This window comes from Lacerta agilis, chromosome 1 (assembly GCF_009819535.1).
Source record: "Lacerta agilis isolate rLacAgi1 chromosome 1, rLacAgi1.pri, whole genome shotgun sequence".
Taxonomy (NCBI): Eukaryota; Metazoa; Chordata; class Lepidosauria; order Squamata; family Lacertidae; genus Lacerta; species Lacerta agilis.
In genome coordinates, this window is record NC_046312.1 from 46,473,035 (window position 1) to 46,493,359 (window position 20,325).

Genomic DNA, 20,325 nt, shown 5'->3' on the forward strand with positions numbered 1-20,325 from the left:
ATATCGCTGCTCGGGATGCGGACTTTTCGATGTGCAAACGGCACCCCGGAACAGATCGTGTTCACAACCCGAGGTACCACTGTATAGGGGTTTCCTCACAACTCTCAGCACCCTTAATAAAATACAGTTCCAAATATTATTTGGCGGGGAAGCAATGCATGTTTAAAGTTGTATAATACGGCTGTAAATGTATAGTGTAACCTGCATGTTGTGTTATCATGAATTATATCACAATTGACATAATAACACTATTGTGCATTTTCTCCTGTAGAGGGTAGTAACACACAATGTTTGCATGTTCCACACCTGCCTTCTGTTCCTGAACTGCTTCACTGCCCTGTGTAACAGTTCTTCGGAAAGGAAAAGTAATATGCTGGGTTTGGTCATCCTAAGACCTACTTCTTTGGAGAAATACCTACAAATGACTCTACCCCCTTGAAAATATATGGGAGGAGCAACAACAACAACAACAACAACAACAACAACAACAACAACAACAACAACAACAGGGTATTTAGTTTCCAATGCCTTTGTGACATAACATCACCAGCCAATATGCCAGTGCATATGGGAAGACTGAGTGAGACCATACTGACAATACTAGCTCAGTATTGTTTCTCCTGATTGACAGAGGCGTTCCTGAGTTCTGGACAGGGGATTTTCTGAGCCTTATTCTGGATATGCTAGAGACTGATGCTGGAATCCTCTGTATGCAAAGCAAGTGCTCTGCAACTGAATTTTGGCCGTTCCTTATTCCTCTTTTAATCGTATTATTTCACCGTAACACTGAACAGTGACAAATATTCAACTCCTGCTGGTTCAAAAGATTGCCAAGCAACCAACAAGTTCTCTAAAGTGGCATTAGATGAGGCTAATTTTACATTTATCTTTCCTGTTCATGGTTTCCTGCCCATTTTGTCCTCACAACAATCCTGTGAAGGAGGTCAGGATTGGCCCAATGTCACCTGGCAAACTTCATGGCTAAGACGGTTGTTTTTTAATCCTGGTCTCCTAAAGTCCTAGTCCAATGCTAACCAGTGCATCAAGCTGGCTCTGAGGCAAAAGCTCACAGGGGAACAAAGCCAGGTTGTTAGCCTCCCTCCTCTGTGACTCTCATTATTCAAGCTTTCCTGAGGAATTCACTTGCCTGGTTGGTCTTTGGCCACTTTTGCATGAGTATGGGTCAACAGTGAGTTAGAAATAGGTGCTAATAAATAAATATGCTGGTAGGTGAGGAAGAACCAAACAAGGATACAAACATATGTGACTGAAGGGCTGTGGAGAGAAGACACAGAGTGCCATGTTTTGCTTGCTGGACCTGGAAAATTAGAGTCAGGACTTGTGGAAAGACAGTGGGGCAAATAAGCAGGAACCAGGACAACTGCTGCTTGGTCATGGACCAAAAGAAATAGTCCCAAGCAAACACCTCATTTAGTCAGGACAGGGCTAAAACAGTAATAATTTAAATAGCCTTCATGATTTCTAACTGCTTGATTTAGCAGGTTAATTGACTTTATCTTGTAAACAGAATCCACTAGGAATGCTTATGCTAAGTAATATCTAAAAGTACCTTTGATAACCCTGGTTTATGTAGCTAACTCATTGGTTGCTGCTTTTACCAGACTAACTGCACAATCCTAAACATGCTTATTACACAGAAGTAAGTCCCTTGGAGTTCAGTGGGACTTATCTCTGTCATTTGCAGTAACCTCGGCTTAACTGTGAAGTGAATGTGCCTTAGGTTTTCCCTTCATATTGAAGTTAGTTAAAGGGAAAACACATCAAACAATAGTATTTTTCCAGAAACTATTGGCCAGCTCTGTATTATGGATAACGTTGTGTGTACACAGATTCAAACGCCAGCATGCACCAGAGCCAGAGTAAATGGTAATATGTGCACAGTCTGAATGCATTTAAGATTGCAGTGAAGACTGAGTTTTTCCCTATATGATGCGGTGTGGTAGTTGCATCACTCCAAGCACTACCAGTGTGGCTAAGATCCACTTTCCTTTTATAACTTAGACATGTATAGATCATATAGATAACTAAGACCACTTGCGTATTAATATGCCAACACATGTGGAAAGGGCACAATTCGTTGCTGGATTGTGTGATACAGTATTTGCACCAAAATGTCTTGATTTTCCTTCCCCCCCAACTCCTCCTCCCACAAAACCTTTTTATCTTTTGACATTTTTAAAAAATCATAATCAATCATGATTCTGGAACCCAGCTGCTTTACAAAATTCTGTTTCAAATTCCTTATTTTTAAAAAATCAAATTAGGATTTGTGTATTGTGTTGTTGAATGTTGTGCAGGCTGAAATGAAAGAAAACGTGACAGGAGTGCTTGTCGGTACAAAAGAAGGCCATTTCCCACACAGACACAAAAGATCACAGAGAAATCCTGTGGGTGGGAAGTCAGTTCCCCGCTGTTTTATTTTGGAGGGGAGGCAGCCTAACCCGATACTGTATTATTGTCAGGCAAGGGGTTAAAAGTGTAGTGCCGATGATGTCAGTTCCTGTGCTTCTTTGGAGGGCTGGCTGTGCTATTTGAGCTAGGCTCTCCCGCTTGAAGGAAAAGAGGGAGAAAAAGAGGCAGAGAGCGGGGAAAGGCTGAATGGGACTCGAGTTGCGTGCATGACTTTCGTGAGATCCTCTCCCCCTCAGGGCAGCAGCCCTCGTTTGCCTCGCAGGCTGGAGGTGAGCGGCAGGAGGATGGCAACACTCTGTTCCTGAGAGCACAATATAACCTTGTTCTGACCAAGAACAATACAAGGTCACTCGCAACTTGGGGCGAGGTGGGGGGGGGAGGCTTCTGCTATCTTGGCTCTTTGCTTCCAGTGCCCGGCTTGCCTCAGCCCTCCCTGCCTGTGCAGCTGCTGCTGCTGCTGCTGCTAGAGCAGCCTGCCCAAGGTGAGAGACTGTGTGGGGGCTGGGGGTGTGCGAGGCGATCTTTGCTTTTTCTTGTTATTTCCAAAACTGATTTAAGCAGGGTTTAAAACTGTAGGGCAGAAAGGGATGATTGCTATAACATGTTTGTACTGTGTACTGGAAATCACTGCCTGTGGTGTTGTATTACTTCGATTCCTTCTTTCATTTAAAATTACTAGGAGAGAAGGGAGTAGGCAAATGTCCTCTTTTATGGAATGCGTTATCATGTTATTACAGATGACTTGGTGTGAACTGGTTATAACCGATGTAATGAATGGGTGGTGTAAACTAGCAGCCTTAACCATTGCCATCCCTGGCAAATAGTAAACAGTTGCTTCAGTTCTAAACACGTTCAGGTTAGAGAAACAAGCCCCATTCAGCTCTGGGGACTTACTTCTGCATAAACATGTTTAGGATTGTGCTGTGGGTCTTTTAAAAACAGCTGGCACAGAGAATTGGTACATTAACCAAGACTATCAAGGGTACTTTCATTTTACTGCCTAAGATGGGTATTGCCTAGTGGAAGGATGGAGTTTACAAGAGAAACGTAACTCTATGGTCGCTTTACCTGCTAAATTAAGCCGTTAAGATTCTCTGAGGACTATTTGTTTAAACTTTAAATGATTACCATGTTAGCCTTATCTTCAATAGCTGAAGTGTTGGCTTATGATTATTTATGTTCATATATTGAACAAAATTAGTTCTTCCAAAGCTCCAGGTGGCTTACAAAACTGATAAAATCAACATCAGAACATAAAATCGATTAAAGTAGAATAAAACATACACAAGTAGCATTAAAGCAGCAGAAAGATAAAACTACAGTAAAAAGAATCCCAGTTTTAAAAAGTACTTTGTGCTTTTACCTGAAATTTAAAATGAGGCGCTTTGATGATTCATCTCCATGGGAACCTCATTCCGTAACTGTGAGGCTACAACTGAAAAGGCCTTGTTCCTTCCCACAATTGATTTAGGTGCTTTTATAAATGGGATGCGAAGCACGGTGCATTTTACAAATCTTAAAAAGCAAAAGAACAACAAATGGGATGTATGATTAATTTAGTGAGTGGCTCTCTCTGAGATATGCAGATGCAAACCACAAGATGCAGCGCTTATACAATACTATTACAATGGAATGGTGATTGTGCCACCATCTTGCCTGCTTAGGCACACATGCACAATTGTTAAAGTGTTTCACCAACAAAACCTTTAGAGAAGCAGTTATCATATTAAATACCATGTCCATACTACTGTAGCTCCCATGGGGTGCATGGGGTGTCAGGATAGTACCTCTGGTGCGGAACACATCGTCTTCCATCTGGGGTAGTTTGTCCACCTTTGGTTCCCATGGATGCCGACAATAACTAGCTCCCAAAAGAGCCTGTACTGTACTAAACTCATTGGGTTATACCCAACTTTAGTCGTACACAGACTAAACCCATTGAAATCAATGGACAATTAGCTTCTGTCCATTAATTTTAATTGGTATGCTTTGAGTATGATGGATTAGTTGGATATCACCCCCTGAGACTAGGCAAGATTTAAAATTGGCAAAGCTCTCATTGAGCAGAACAATCTTAACAGGAGCTTGAAAGTGATCTCCTTGTGAATTTCCCACCTTTGCTTTCCTTCATAATTACAAATATATAATGCTATTTGCAATGGACTAACCCACGCAAAAGTGAGTAACAGTATGGTAGTGCTTTCCACCAGCTGCATACAGTTTGAGATGAAACCAGATAATATAAATATGAAACTTCTGAAGTGGTAAAGTGAAGCGCAGTCCTAAAATGTCTCTTATCTCAGGTAAATGTGTATAGCAATACAGCCTTAATTTGAGATAGCAAATGAGCACAAGTGGCAGGAACCGTCTTTAGTATTGTACCTTGGTGCAAGTACAGTGGTACCTCTGGCTGCGAACGGGATCCGTTCCGGAGGCCCATTCGCAACATGAAAAGAGCGCAACCTGAAGTGCCGGATCTGTGCATGTGCACGGCGTGATGTAGTGCTTCTGCGCATGCGCAAAGTGCCAAACCCGGAAGTAACCCGTTTCGGTACTTCCGGGTTCGGCACTTTCGTATCCTGTGACGAACGCAGCCCACAGTGAACACAACCAGAGGTATGACTGTATATATGAAACACCAGGATTGCAATATCTAATGAATTAGAAACATTTTAATTGACAAAAAGATACAGCAGTCCTGGTCAGGTCAGACTAAGACAGAATAATAATAATAATAATAATAAGGTAAAGGACCCCTGACAGTTAAGTCCAGTCTCAGACGACTCTGGGGTTGCAGCGCTCATCTCGCTTCACAGGCCGAGGGAGCTGGCGTTTGTCCGCAGACAGTTTTTCCGGGTCATGTGGCCAGCATGACTAGGCCGCTTCTGGTGAAACCAGAGCAGCGCACCGAAACACCGTTTACTTTCCCGCCTGAGCGATACCTATTTATCTACTTGCACTGGCGTGCTTTTGAATTGCTATGTTGGCAGGAGCTGGGACAGAGCAACGGGAGCTCACCCCGTCGCGGGGATTCAAACCGCCAACTTTCTGATCGGCAAGCCCAAGAGGCTCAGTAGTTTAGACCACAGCACCACTCGCATCCAGAATAGTGTGGTCTTGTGTACTTCTCTTGATCTGGACACTATATATCTGTTGTTGCAGCCTAGAATTGAAATTGGCTACCCCTAAAACTCATATGATTATTTGATTAAGATTTCTGTACTTGGATGGCAGCCCTATGTAGTGCATGTGTTTGTAAAGAAATGTAATTGCATTAATATGTATTTCACGTGACACATGTATATTAAAAATGCTATGTTGATTAGTTTGTATACCTTTGACATAATGAGAAGTGAAAAAAGAAAGGATAAATAGTTGGGTTCTGCTATGTAATGGTTATGTTAGATGCAAAATCAACATTTTTAGGTACCGGTAAATAAACTGTGTTTTTAAAAAGGCATATGCAAAATAGTATGGACATGTTTTCTCCAGAAAACTGCATGTACTATACTACCATTATGACCTCTAAGATCAAGCCTTAATGCTGAATCCTTGATTACATTTTTTGCATTCCTCTCTGGATAGATGCATTCATAGTGGATATCATAAGATTGTCTGCAAATGGCACAATACACCTACTAATCTAGTACTGCAAAGTGATTTATTATTGCAAAATAGGTGGTAGGCTTTTGATTATGATGAATACAATTTGTTCTGAGCTCTTGTAACTTTTTTAAAAAAACACAAGCAGATAAAAGAAAGAGGACAAATCCAATGGTTTTTTCCCCTAATCATTACAAGGATTTCTGTACAATTTTATCTCTTGATACAAGCAAGGACTCAGTTGGTTTTATGCTGTGTCTTTCACCTCAAGCCTGTTCTCCCACCAGGAAAGAAGGCTGTCCATGACTTCATTATAAATAATAGAGCCAATGTTGCTTTTCTGCAATAAGGCACCATGTTCTGCTTAACAAAAGGCCTTGGTAGCTGGGTAACTAGGGGCCAACTCTTTAGCTTTTTGGCCTTGATATGGAATTTTACTGCAACTATGCCTGTTAGGCTTTCCCCTATTGATATATATGTTATGACGCTTATTTTCGAGGACTGCATCTTTTATCATAGCATTTGATAAATAAAGCTCCTACTCACTCTGCCGAGGCTTGGTAGAGACTTGTCCTCATGCCATCTTTTCCTCTCCTATCGACTGCATAATCATAACAGAATCTTGCTCAGTAGTGGGTGGTGGGGTGGGCACTGGTGGAGGTGCAGAGGGAGCAGACCACACCGTCACCACTATTCCGGTAGGGTGCCATCGCGGCGCGCCCCCAGAACACGCGCCATGCCCCTGTGGGCGGCTTGCCATGCCCCCGCCTGCTCCCTGCCCCTGGTAGCAGAGCATGCCGCTTCACCACTGGGTGTGAGGTGCCACTGCTCACCTGACTGCTGGTTAGTTCTGTTGCTACGGCTTTTTAAGAAGTAGATGGGAAGGGAGGAGGCTGCAGCAAAGTTTGTGCGGTACAGATGCAGCTGCAGAACCAATTGAGTGCCTCCTGCCAGTTTGTTTCCACCCTGCCATCTTCTCTGCCACCTTGCCCTTCACCCTCTGCCACTCAGTGAACAGCAGTGATGTGACTGACCAGAGGCCATGTGAGCAGGGGTGCCCCTCCATACTGTCCAATACTAATCTTTCCATATTGCAGTGAAAGAAGTGATACCATTGTTGTTTTAACTTATTTTTGTCTTGGATGCCTGGACAGTACATTTTTCATTATGCTTTAGTGTTTAGTATGTGTGTTCCATTTCAATTGAAAGGTAATGGAGTGGCAGACCTGAAAATTAATTGGAGGTGGGGAGGGGCTCTCCCTTGCTGGAGTGTTTGCTGGACAGCAATCCATTGGCGATGTTTCTCTAGCTCTGGATGTCCTTCATTGAGCAGGGTTTGTACTAGGTAGCCTACAAGGCCCCCTTCAACTCTACAAATCTGTGATGATGCATATTATATAGGCAAGTTTCTTCCTCGCCATCTCCTATCCTTGGCATGTCAGGTTTGACAAGATGCGAGTGTAGAGAACCAAACTGGAAATGCATCATCAAGCCATTCTTCAAAATAGGCTACTCCATTCTGTGGCAAGTGGTCCATAGGATGCAGTATAAAAAAGCCTGCAACTCAATCCTAGACATGTTCTCTTGAAAGTAAGTCCCACTGAGATCACTTTCTGGTACACATGCTTAGGCAGCCCAGGTAATTAATGTAATAGGGACATGTGCTCAGTAAAACCTTTAAAGGAGTATTTCCTGTCTCTATATGTTCATTTTATATGGATGTTCTATCATTCTGGATTCATGTGATGCTATGGGCAGTTAATTCAGTGCCCCCACATCAGTTCAGTGCTCTGAAGATCACAACAGCTTGATGCAATTATGAATCAGCCACACCTGGTAGCGAAAGTGATCAGGAATGGATAGATTGGATAGACAGAGGGCAGCAGATGCATGTACTATGTGCATCAGTACAGCCCTCATTCCCACATCCAACAGGGTGGAATGGATTAACCCTCAATGGCAGATTTCCAATGAAAAACACATAAAACTGTGCCCACAAGCTTTTCTGCTCGTTAATTCATTCAGTTTTGTTTTTCAGCACTCTAGTAGTCATAGGTGACAAAAAATTATATGCAGGATGTGCCAATGAGAGATGGAGCATTCCATCACTTCTCTGTGGCCAACACAGAAACCAAGTGGGCTGCTGGAGGAGTGAAGTCCCCCTTCCCACACACAGCTTAGAAATGCTGCAGGAGGCTCTTGCTCTCTCCACTGGCAGCCCTCGGCAGGCTGGTAAAAAGTATATATTGGAGGCTGTCGCCTTTTGTGGGCTTATTCACAAGGCTGAATTACGGTAAATCATCAGAATAGTTCCAACGTTTTTAATTTCTGTGCTCACCCCTCCAGCTTTTCAGCATATCTTTCCATTTCCATTCATTAAATTTGGGGACAAGCAAAAGGGACTTCCAGAGGTGATTAAAATGGACAAAGGGCCTTAGCTAAATATTTTTCAGACTGCGGCAATGAAATATAATGAATGAGGCTTTATCTTTGTTCTCTCTTATTATCTGTTTCACTTGGATAATTCATAGCCAAAGCTTTGTCGTGGAAGGGCTTCTGTCATCCATGAGGACACTTGGTGCATTGTGTCTCCTGCTGCCCACTTCCAATTAGCTCATGGGCTTCTAATGAAAGGGGCATATTGGCTATGTGAATTTTAAGTGTTAGCTAAGCAACAGGCCTATCGTTCCTGCTCTTGTAGCTGAACCTACATACCAGGAGATTAAATACGCACTGACAGGCTACCAGAATGACCCTGGGAAACGTTAAGAGTTAGTGCAGCTTGGTGGTCCAAAAGATAGCTAAGCTGGGGGGGGGGGAGAGACCATATGGAAACCAAAGAAACTTTGATAATGTGATCTTTAGGAGCTGATAAGAAGATTCTGTTAACTCTTTCACTGCACAGTCTGGAACAACAGTGAGTTTATACCATCTAAGGACTTAGGCTGTTTGCGTTTGCCTAATCTTCTAATCAGGCTTGATTGAAGCTCTTGTCCCGGAAGTCTTAGTTGTTAAAAGTTTGTTTGCAGTTGGAATCTTCATTTTGGATTCTCCTAAACTTCCCCGAGTGTTTAAAATTTGAATGCAGAGTTGGTTTTGTGTAAACTGACATAGAATCATAGAATTCTAGAGTTGAAAGTGTCCCCGTGGGTCATCGAGCACAACCCCCTGCAATGCATAGTATAATGTTGCCATAGCTAGATTGGAGGAGGCGGCAATGATTTGCCATACATACAGGGGAAATTCTCCTGTTAGGGAACATCTACCCCATATGTTTAAGACATATCCAATGCATGTTTTAAACTCATTACTTGCCCCCAAAGAATCTCCAGATCTGTAGTTTGTTTAGGGTACTGAGAATTGTAACTGTGAGGGGGGAACTTCCATTCCCAGGGTTCTTTGAGGGAAGTCAAAGGAATGTGTTTTAAATGTGTATTGGATGTGCTTAAAAAAAATCTATAAAGACAATTCATGTAGCATTTTGGACATTCCTGTCTTTTTTTTCTTTCTCTTGCTCACTTAGGACATCTTGAGGTTGGTCTAGGGAGAAGAAGGCATTCAAAATGGCGGAGCTGGCTGTTGAGAATGGCAGCTGCATGGACTGGCAGAAACGATGTCTTGCGTTGGAGACACAGCTCTTCAAATTCCGCCTGCAAGCTAGCAGGATCCGGGAGCTTTTGGCTGAGAAGGTGAGGCAAAAGCTACATTTTGTAACCAGTCTTTGTTGCTGATTCTTAAACCTTTGGATGAGGTTAGCCAGTAAGAGAGATTGTGATCCCCCATGATGAGGCCAGGGACATATGTTTCAAAATCAAGTGTTTATCATGAAAAACCAAACAGTTTCAACTTAAATTTGATACAATACCCTATTAAGAAGGTCTAGAGAAATTGCCTGCCATGTTTTAATTTGCTTATTAATGGACTGATTTTTTTTTTAAATAATTCCTCAAAGTTAACAACATTCTGAAATATACACTATAATTAATTACAGTAACACCAACTGCAGTAGAATATCACAATAAAAACTGCCATTAAAACATACACGATCAATTTAATTTTAAATGTTAGCTTATACAAAAATGTATTTGGCTTAAGTTTCAGTTTGAGCAGCCTGAGGATGTGGACAAGAAATCGGATGGCTTTGAAATCATGATTTCAGAACCTGATTCCCACCCTATCCATGTGCTTGTTATTTAAACCACAAGCCCTCTTTCGTTCATTAGAAACCCTAAATTTAAATCTTCACCCAGTCAATGTTTTCGGAAAGAATTCCAACAGAATGGTGACAGCACAATAAACTTGTCTGATTACTCCTGCACTTTGCCGAGCACCTGACTGCTGGACACCCCTGTGGAAAGGGAAATGAAGACTCTGGAGTTAATCCAGCCCCAGGGGTGTGGGTGTGTCAAGCTACCCTTTGTTGAGATTAGGGAGCAGTTTGGTTCAGTGATCAGGTTACTCTGTAACTGGCTGTATGGTTTTGTGATGTGGTTTTTCCTCTGAAGGCCGAAGAGTAAGCAGTTAAAGGCTGTAATTCAACAAAGCCTTGTCAGAAGTGCAAGGGGAGGTTTTGTTCATCATTTTCAGGCTAACAGGATGGTTGAAAGGTATATATTTGCCCTAGTGCTGAAAATGAAAACTTACTAATTTATTTATTAGTAATTTAGTAAGTGATTCAGTAAGTCAGTCGGAACAATTTAAGAATTTAATCACACAATTCTAATACACAACTTAAGTTCCAGAATTTCAGTCTTAAGGGCTAGTTCACACATTTGTTTGCTAATTTCCCGCCCCTCAACAAATTCCTAGGGCAGTTTATAGTAACCTGTTTGATAACTGCAGCATCAAGTGGTGACTTGTATGTATGAATGAACAAACCACAGGATGCCCATGCATATCCCTGCATAGCTCTTCAAATTCAATGGTTTTTTTTGGAAGGATTTAGTTCACACTTTCAGCTTTGAACATTCACCTTTTGAATTGTCTAGGGATAACTTATCAAGTGACTGCACACACACACACATACAGGTGAACCTCCCCCAAGTCATTAATAAACATGTGAAGGGTTGTTAGAATGCTATCTTAATAAAAGTTCTTTGCACTGTGTTCTGCCATGCCTCTCTTGAGAAACTCAAAACAAATGCAATGCTAGCAATGATACTGTTCAAATGTTTTTTGGAAGCTTTCCATGGAAATTAAAGTATGCTGGAGTTTAGAACTGTATGGATTGTATGCCTTTGCTAACTGGCATTTACTTGCACTCAGGGTTTCTTTTTTTTCATGCAGTTGCACACACTGAGGAAAAAAGGGGTAATATTCTCTTGATGAGTGACATGGCAGGCTGTTGCCATGGCAGCATGATGACCCTGTTACAAATGAGCTGTGGGGCCTCTCAGAAGAGAGAGAAAAGGACTGGGGGGGGGAATGGAGAGAGAAAATGGAGCTGAATCTAATTAATGCAAAAGAGAGTAAAAATCCAAAGAAAAATACTTTGATTCTGGCAGGAATGCCTGACTGAGCTTAGAAGTGGAGATGTGTACACAGGATTTCCTGGGTACTTTTCTCATGGGCTCATTTGACATGTGTTCATACTGACTGTTAATGCATCTTCACCCAGTTAATCTAGAAATGCGTTCAAGAATCTCATGTCTTCAGTAACCGGCATTTACTTACACAGTTGTGCACACAACGGGAAAGAGGGGTAATATTCAGTTGATGAGTGACATAGCAAACTGTTGCCATGGCGGCATAATTGACCCTGTTAACAAATGAACTGTGGGCCATGAATCTTTGGCCGCTCTCCTCACCTTTGAGACATCAGTCTGTTCGATAATAGGGCTTTATCTTTCTGCAGCATGTGGGAGAGGACAGCTTGGTGGGCTAGTGATCAGAAGTGTAGGAACCAAATTTTGAACATCTCATTTCAATGTTTGTTTCACAGTTAATTAGCCGTGCAGTGCAGTTTTCTCATCAGTATTACAAAACATGATACATGGAAAGTGCAATCTGAATGCTCAGCTTATTGTTAGTTTGACCCTGGGGAACCTTGAATAACACATGAAACTCAAAAAGCACCATGAAATTAACACTCTTGTCTGATGTTAAACAGAGCAGCAGTTTTAACATCCCACAGCAAGACAATGAAGTGGTGAGAAGGAAGAGGAATACTAATTATTTTTAAACTGAGTCAGGCTACATGGATTTTTATTAGCTTATCTGAAGGTTTGGCAGGCTGTCAGGGGTTGCCATGAGATCTTTAATGAATGCAGACGGTTTCGGTATCCATTCAGCTGGGAGGTAAGTAGACTTCTTCTGTTCTCAAAGAACCCAGGTTTCTTGGGGAGATCACTCTCTAAAATGCTGGTCTCGTTCAGTTTACTCATGAGAGACAGTGAACCATGCCAAAAAGTGGTCAAGTGTCAGAGTGGTACAGTTGCCATTGTTCACAAGAGCAGAAATATCACCAATAATGTGCAAATGTTAATGTCTGTGCAGTGACCCATGGTATTGCAATGAAGTTGTTGAACTTTCAGTTTGGGACAAAAAGGATGTTATTTTCCAGGTATTATTCCAAATAGGGGTGTATGTGGTGTTGGAGGAGGGGCAGTCCCCCTCTGGTGGGGGACATGACGTGATCCTTCTGGGATAGCTTGTCCACCTTTGGTCCTCACCCTGCACTCAGCTCTCATCTGTGGCTCCTAGAAGCTGTCAGCATGTGACAGCAGCCACACCCCAGGAAAGTGCTTTGACCGGCCAGCTAAACCAGGTGAGGGTAGTCGATGAGTCTCAGACCCTTGGTGAGTTAGGGAGTTCTCCTGCAAGCGAAGACAGGATGCAGTGGATTGAGTGGACAAGAAAAATAGTGAGTCTAATGATCAAGAAGGCATCTGAAGAAGTGTGCATGCACACGAAAGCTCATACGAAGAACAAACTTAGTTGGTCTCTAAGGTGCTACTGGAAGGAATTTTTTTATTTTTTATTTTGGTCAAGAAGGTGGTTTCTGTGCGTGCTGTTGTACAGGGAAGTGAGGGGCAGATGGGGCTTGTTAACCTGGGAAGGTTGCCCATCTAGGAAAAGGAAAACTCTGGCCCTCAACCCCCTGAAACTCTGACTCTAAACCTTACAGGATATATTCTGGAGAATAAAAAGCTAAGGAATAAACCCTACACAAAACTGGAGTGGGGTCCATAAGACAGTTGGATGGTGCCTTGTACGCTTCCTTCTAGCAACTCCTGCAGCCAACTTATTGCTCTGCTTTCCTTTGGAGTATATCAGTGTGGCCAAGAGGGGGGGGGGTCTTGTCATCTGGGCAGCGCAGGGCTTCCATACACACAGCCCAGGCTTGTGCCCTGGGGAGCTCACTTTGGTGCTGCTAATGCAGTGGTTTGACTTCATCCCCAGAAGCGCACTCCATTCTCTTTCTCGAGACAATGGAGAAATCACATTGATCCCTCTTCCCTTCTGGGAATACTTACTCTACAAGGGGAGTTATTGCACTATTACCCAAATGGGATTGCTGCTCCCCATCCAAAAGCATTGGTTTTCCTCAAACAATCCTCCAAGGAAAAAGTTATGACAATTATTAAAATTAATGAGCTCTTGTACATAAGCTTGTGAGAACAAAGAACCTATGGGACACTGACCCATAGCCCTATTTTCCTCTCCAGCAGGGAAAGTCTGTGTGCAGATATTGTTTTCCCAAGAAGAATGTGAAAGGAGGGGAGGTAATTTAGAGGTCTTCATTAAGGCATGGGAGAAGCCAGTCCAAGCCAGGGCAGGAGGAAGGAGCGGCAGACACAGCTCTGAATTGACACAGAGAAAGCCAGACTCTTGGAGATCAGGTTTTGAGAAGAAGTGCAGGGGAAGTGACTTACATAAGATCAGGATGTTTTTAATTTAATTCCAGCTGATTTAATATCCATATACTGCAATGGTAGTAGATCATCAGCAAAACAAGGATCAAACAGAAGCTTGGGTATCAAATTTGAATGAAAAAAACAACAGCTTTCTAAAATCCTTTCATTTACTCTGTCGAAATTAATGCTGAGTCAGTGCTTCAGCATGGTATTACCGCAGCATGGCGCTGAGTATCTCTGCCAACCTGGAACACTATAATTAAGGGCGCTTCTGGAAAAAATGGAGCCATTCCTGGCAGTGCAGTTGAACCATTATTCAAGGGCATGTTCTGTAAAAGTGAATGTGGAGTGAGAGAATATAGGAGGACAATCAATCACTCAAGCCCATGAGGTGCGCACATGGGAGGTTGAAGTCTCCTGTGTAAATTGGGCCCCAAATGCCATTGAATTTTGCATAATATTTATGTCAATCTCGTACCTGTAAATAACATGACATGGGAAAGTGTGAGCATTGTTACTGATTTCCCAAAGGTTTGATAAAGTAAATAGCACTCTTTGAAACAGTTTCTAGATATTAAAAGATTGTGTGCATCATAGTGATTATATAGTGATGCAGAATCTATCGTAAGTCTTATCAAAGAGATATGGTGAGTTGAATGCTAATGGTGAGCTGGTGGCTTCTAAGTAAGCTGCTTATAGGAGTAGTGAACAGCATGTAAAATGTACCAGAAGGTATCCTTTTCAACCATATAATGAATGTCAAAATTCATTGTTCTGCCTCAAAGAGAAAATGGCGGGTAAGAAGAAGAAGAAGTATTACTAGCATTACTAGTACTACTAGTAGCACAGCATTTCCATGTGCTCTGGCACTCATCACAGTCCTCCATGCGCCAGTAGCGGTTTAGTCCTGCTGGCCACATGACCCGGAAAGCTGTGTGTGGACAAACGCCTGCTCCCATGGCCTGAAAGTGAGATGAGCTCCGCACCCCATAGTTGCTTTTGACTGGACTTAACCTGTCCAGGGGTCCTTTACCTTACCTTTACCTTTTACCTTAGTAGTAGTGGTAGTAAACCTTTTTTCCTGTCTTATTTTCTTCTGAAGATGCAAGAACTGGAGCAAAGAGTGGTTGAGGCAGAACAGAGAGCCCAAAATGCAGAGAAACAGGTAAGAGCTTCTCTGATATCACTAGTTCCATAACTTGTGAAAACTTTTACAGCTGGACTGGCACCCCGAGATTTCTAATTGTACAAAGGTTTTCAGTTTCAAGTTATACATTTACACCTTACAGTGCTTATAAGCTTTTAACCATGTTTCTAAACCTTGCTGTAGCAGCGAGAGAACTTTGTTCCGTGGGCAAAGCCTAAAAAGTATAGCCTTTGAGTCCTTCTCCAACTCATATCCATACCATACATTTAGAACCCATCTCTCTCCCCCCCCCCAAAAAAAATCATGTGAACTGTAGTTTGTTAAGAGTGCTGGGAATTTTAGCTCTGTGGGGAGTACAGTCCCCAGAATTCTTTGGGAGAGGTCATGACTATTAAAGTGGTATACATGTGCCTTAAAAGCATCGTGTGGATGTGATCACAGGGATTCTGTGGCCGATTATTCCTAGCATTTTTAGTTGTTAAGCAATTTTTGGGAACCACACAGAATCCAGTTAAGCTACCAAGGATACTATTCTTCAACATCCCTTTTTAAAGGGGGAGGGGAAACAGTGAGTGGAAAATTACAGTCCAGGTTGGACCGCCATATCCTGGCCAAACTTGGCGGAGTGAATCAGGCCCGGAGGCTTGGAGTTTGCTGCTGCCTGTTACCAATGGCACCACCCAGCTTGTTATCTAAGGGAAATGGAAAGGGCTTTCGAAATGCCTTAATTAAATCTGACAGGCTTAGGAAGTGGTTTAATACATCATGTGGAGCTGCCACCCCACAAACAGGTATATTGTGCAGGGAAGCAAAAGCCATCTAGGAAATGAAATGACTTGTGTGCTGAGTCCTACCTACAGCTGGGTGTTTTTTTCAGCCCTCGAGTTCAGGGTTTTGGATGGTGTCTTCAATGTGCTCTTATCTTCAGATAAGGAAAGCAAAATGGTTACTGTCCCAGCTTGGAGGTTTCAGTGTAGACTCACCACTCAGGCATCAGACAGCTGGGAGGGGCTCTTTCCTTAGACGGTAATTATTCCCAAGCTCTGATCCAAACACAGGCAGCTTGGCAGGCTAAGCTTTCTGGCTAGGGGTGCCACACGCCTGCCTTTCAGATTCAGCGTAGGGGAGAGACTGTTTGCCTCTCTCTGTCTAATGTAGACAGACAGGAGGACAAAACACAGCTTTCTGAAACTCGGGGGCCAGGAATGTCCGCTGGAGCATAACCAGCTTTCATGAAGAAATTGGTGCCAATCTCAATTTGGCATTGCCAATCTCAATTTGAGGCCTTTGAGGAGGAGGTCAGTAGGCTATGGCTCTGGCGCCGTCAGTATTTTTTTTTTTTTTTTTTTTTTTTTTATAAGATTTTATTATTTTCCAATAAAAAAAAGGAGAACAAAATACAACAACAACACATAACATAAACATCAATAAAAACACAATAAACATTAAACATAATCAACAATAAACATAATCAACATTCAGAACAATAACAACAATAAAAACATAAAAATAAACATATACAGACCTTAACCATTATCTTTCTTTATATATTTCTTGTTTCTAACTTCTCTGTTTGGGGACTTCCCCCGTTCCCTCCACTGTCTTCAAAAAACATATACTTCTTCAAGGTAGCTTTATATATTGTTCAATTCACTTTTACCCAAATTTTAATATACTTAGCTTTCTTTTGGTCAAATATCTCAATAGCTATGTATCTTATCTTAACGACCTATCTTAGCATATTTTGACACATACATCTTTCACATAACAACAATTCCTCTTACCATTCATATCTAATACATATCAACCAAAGCCGACATTCTGTTTAATTCTGCTCAAATATTCAGTTTAACTGATTTAACCAAATAGTCTTTGAATTTTTTCCACTCCTGCGACGCCTTCCCCTCCCTCTGGTCTCGGATTCTGACGGTCAGTTCAGCGAGTTCCATATATTCCATCATCTTCATCTGCCATTCCTCCACCGTTGGTATCTCTTCACCTTTCCATGTTCTTGCCAATAAAATTCTAGCTGCTGTTGTGGCATACATAAAAAACACTCTATCCTGACTGGGTATCTCTTCATTGGTTATGCTCAGGAGAAATGCCTCTGGTTTCTTACAAAAGGTAACTTTCATTACCTTCTTAAGCTCATTATAAATCTTGTCCCAGAAGGCACTTACCACTGGGCACAACCACCACATATGAAAAAAGGTACCTTTCGCATGTTTACATTTCCAACATACATCTGACATTTTGGTATTCATCTTAGCGATCTTAACTGGTGTCAAGTACCATCTATAAACCATTTTCATTATGTTTTCTCTTAAACCATGACAAGCAGTAAATTTAATACCTTTTTGCCACAATCTCTCCCAGTCATCCATCATGATATTATGTCCGACATCTTTTGCCCAATCTATCATTGAAGATTTAACCAATTCATCTTTTGTATGCCACTCTAGCAAAAGATTATACATTTTGGAAAGGTTTTTAAAGTTCGATTCTATCAGTTCTGTTTCCAGTTTTGATTTTTCTACTTGAAAACCGATTTTTTTATCCATTTTAAATGTTTCATAAACCTGATAATAGTGCAGCCAGTCGGGGACCTGACTTTTTACTTGATCATAGCTTTTTAGCTTTAAAGAGTCCCCTTCCTGCTGCAGTATGTCCATATATCTTAACCAGTTTGCAGACATATTCGGTCTCTTATATGCCTTGGCCTCCACTGGGGAGATCCATCTAGGGGTCTTTCTCTCAAACAAGTCTTTGTATCTAGTCCATACCTGATATAGGGATTTTCTCACAATATGAGACTTAAAAGTTCTGTGGATTTTAGCCTTGTCATACCAAAGGTATGCATGCCATCCGAACATATTATCGTGTCCCTCCAAGTCCAACACATCCACATTGTCTAGTTTAAACCAATCCTTTAACCAGCAAAAGGCCGCAGCTTCAAAGTAAAGCCTTAAGTCCGGCAGGGCAAAGCCTCCTCTGTCTTTAGAGTCTGTTAAAATCTTAAATTTTATTCTAGGCTTTTTGCCCTGCCATATAAATTTCGATAGGTCCTTTTGCCATTTTTTGAAACAATCTAATTTATCCAAAATTGGTATGGCTTGGAATAAAAACAGCATCCTTGGTAGGACATTCATTTTAACCACTGCTATTCTTCCCATTAACGACAGTTTGAGTCTTGTCCAAATCTCCATGTCTTTTTTTATCTCCATCCACAGTTTTTCATAATTGTCCTTATACAGGTTCAAGTTCTTACTTGTGAGATTGATACCTAGATATTTTACGGATTTAACAAAATTGAGGCCGGTGGCTTCTTGAATTCTTTGGATCTGTTCTGCACTCATATTTTTACCTAAAACTTTGGTTTTCTGCTTATTTAATTTGAAGCCAGCTACAAGTCCGAATTGTTCAATTAATTCCAAGGCTCTGGGGACACTGCCTTCTGGTTCTTGCAGGGATAGCATCAAATCATCCGCGAAGGCACGTAATTTGTATTCCTTCTCTCCCACTTTAATTCCTTTTGTCTGTTTATCTTTCCGAATCATATTCAGAAGGACTTCCAGGACCGTGATAAAAAGTAAAGGGGAGATAGGGCACCCTTGTCTTGTTCCTTTCTCTACTTCAATCTCCTCCGATATCACACTGTTTACAATAACTTTAGCTCTTTGTTCTGTATAAATGGCCTTTATGCCATTTAAAAATTTTTCTCCAACTCCCATCTTTTCCAAATTCTTTTTCATGAATGTCCAAGATACTTTATCAAAAGCTTTCTCTGCATCAACAAACAATAGTGCTGCATCTGTGTTTATGTCTCTCTCCAGTTTTTCTAGAATGTCCACAATAATCCTCGTATTATTACTTATTTGCCTTCCTGGCAAGAAACCTGCTTGGTCTCTATGTATATAATCTTTCAACACTCTTTTCAACCTTGTAGCCAAAACATTTGCAAAGATTTTATAATCCACATTCAAAAGGGATATTGGACGATAGTTTTTCATTAAAGTCTTATCAGTATCTGGTTTTAAGATCAGTGTGATAAAGGCTTCTTTCCACGTCTCTGGTGCCCTATCTCCTTCTAGTATTCTATTGCAAGTTTCTCTTAACGGCTGTGATAGCCAGTCTTTCAATGTCTTGTAATATTTTGCTGTTAATCCGTCCGGTCCTGGAGCCTTCCCCAGTTGCATGTTGTTTATTGCATCTTCTATTTCTTGTGTCGTTATTGGGTGGTTGAGAGTTGTTAGTTTTTCCTCTGGGACCTTTTGCAATCCATTCTTCTCCAGGAATCGGTCTATCTCTGCGTCATCTGTCTTCTCCTCCTTGTACAGTTGTTTATAGAATCTCTGAAAACACCATCTGATTTCCTCCGGTTTCTCTACATTTTTTCCATTTACTACCAATTTGCTGATGACATTTGCCTTTTGTCTTTTCTTTAATTGCCAAGCTAGTAGTTTTCCGCATTTGTTTGCAGATTCAAATGTTCTTTGTTTCATCATTTTCACTTTCCATTCGATATCTTGATTCATAATATTGGCATATTGGGATTGCAGATATTTGATTTCTTTTTGAATTTTAACACATCTAGGATGTCCTCTTAGTTCTTTTTCCTTTTCTTTGATTAATTTCAACAGTCTCTCCATCTCTGCACTTTGTTGTTTCTTCTTTTTTGCCTTTTCACTAATGAGGAATCCTCTCATTACCGCCTTACTTGCATCCCAGGCAGTCCTTTTCTCCACATCTGAGTTCCAATTGATTTGAAAATATTCTTTCATCTTTTTCGCCGCTCTTTCTACTAGCTTGGTATCTCTCATCAATGCATCATCCATTCTCCACCTAAAAGAGTCCTTGGAAATCATTTTTAGGTTTACCTGTACCGGATTGTGATCTGAAAGCGTTTTAGGACCGATTTCTGCTTTTTGTAATTTTGGAGCCAATTCATTCGAGATCCAGACGTAGTCTATCCTCGACCATGACTGCTGAGATTCACTAAAGTACGTTGCCTCTGTTTCTGTGGGATTTTTTAATCTCCAAGCATCTACCAGGTTCAAATTGTCCACCATTTCAAAAAAAGTCTTTGGGAGTTTCCCATCATTTGTTAATTTTGTTCTTTGAGATCTGTCCATTAATGTGGAAACTGCCCCATTAAAGTCTCCAAGGCAAACTACCTTATAGTCCAAATAATCCAACAGCAAGTCATGGATTTTTTTGTAAAAAATCGACTTTCCATCATTTGGTGCGTAGAGTCCCAGAATTAAAAATTTTTCGCCTTGTACGTTA

General features: G+C 41.4%; 1 protein-coding gene across 4 annotated transcripts in view; it reads left to right on the forward strand.

Moving 5' to 3' along the window:
• Nucleotides 1-2,523: 2,523 nt before the first annotated feature.
• Nucleotides 2,524-20,325, forward strand: part of PLEKHH1 (pleckstrin homology, MyTH4 and FERM domain containing H1) — a 52,705-nt gene continuing 34,903 nt past the window's right edge. For 3 of the 4 annotated variants that reach the window (XM_033147264.1, XM_033147273.1, XM_033147291.1), the window contains exons 1-3: nucleotides 2,524-2,778; nucleotides 9,560-9,725; nucleotides 14,995-15,057. In XM_033147264.1, coding sequence (XP_033003155.1) covers nucleotides 9,600-9,725; nucleotides 14,995-15,057 — 189 coding nt within the window. In that variant the 5' untranslated portion in view covers nucleotides 2,524-2,778; nucleotides 9,560-9,599. The remainder of the gene's footprint in view (nucleotides 2,779-9,559; nucleotides 9,726-14,994; nucleotides 15,058-20,325) is intronic. The other variant, XM_033147281.1, reaches the window with a different exon arrangement.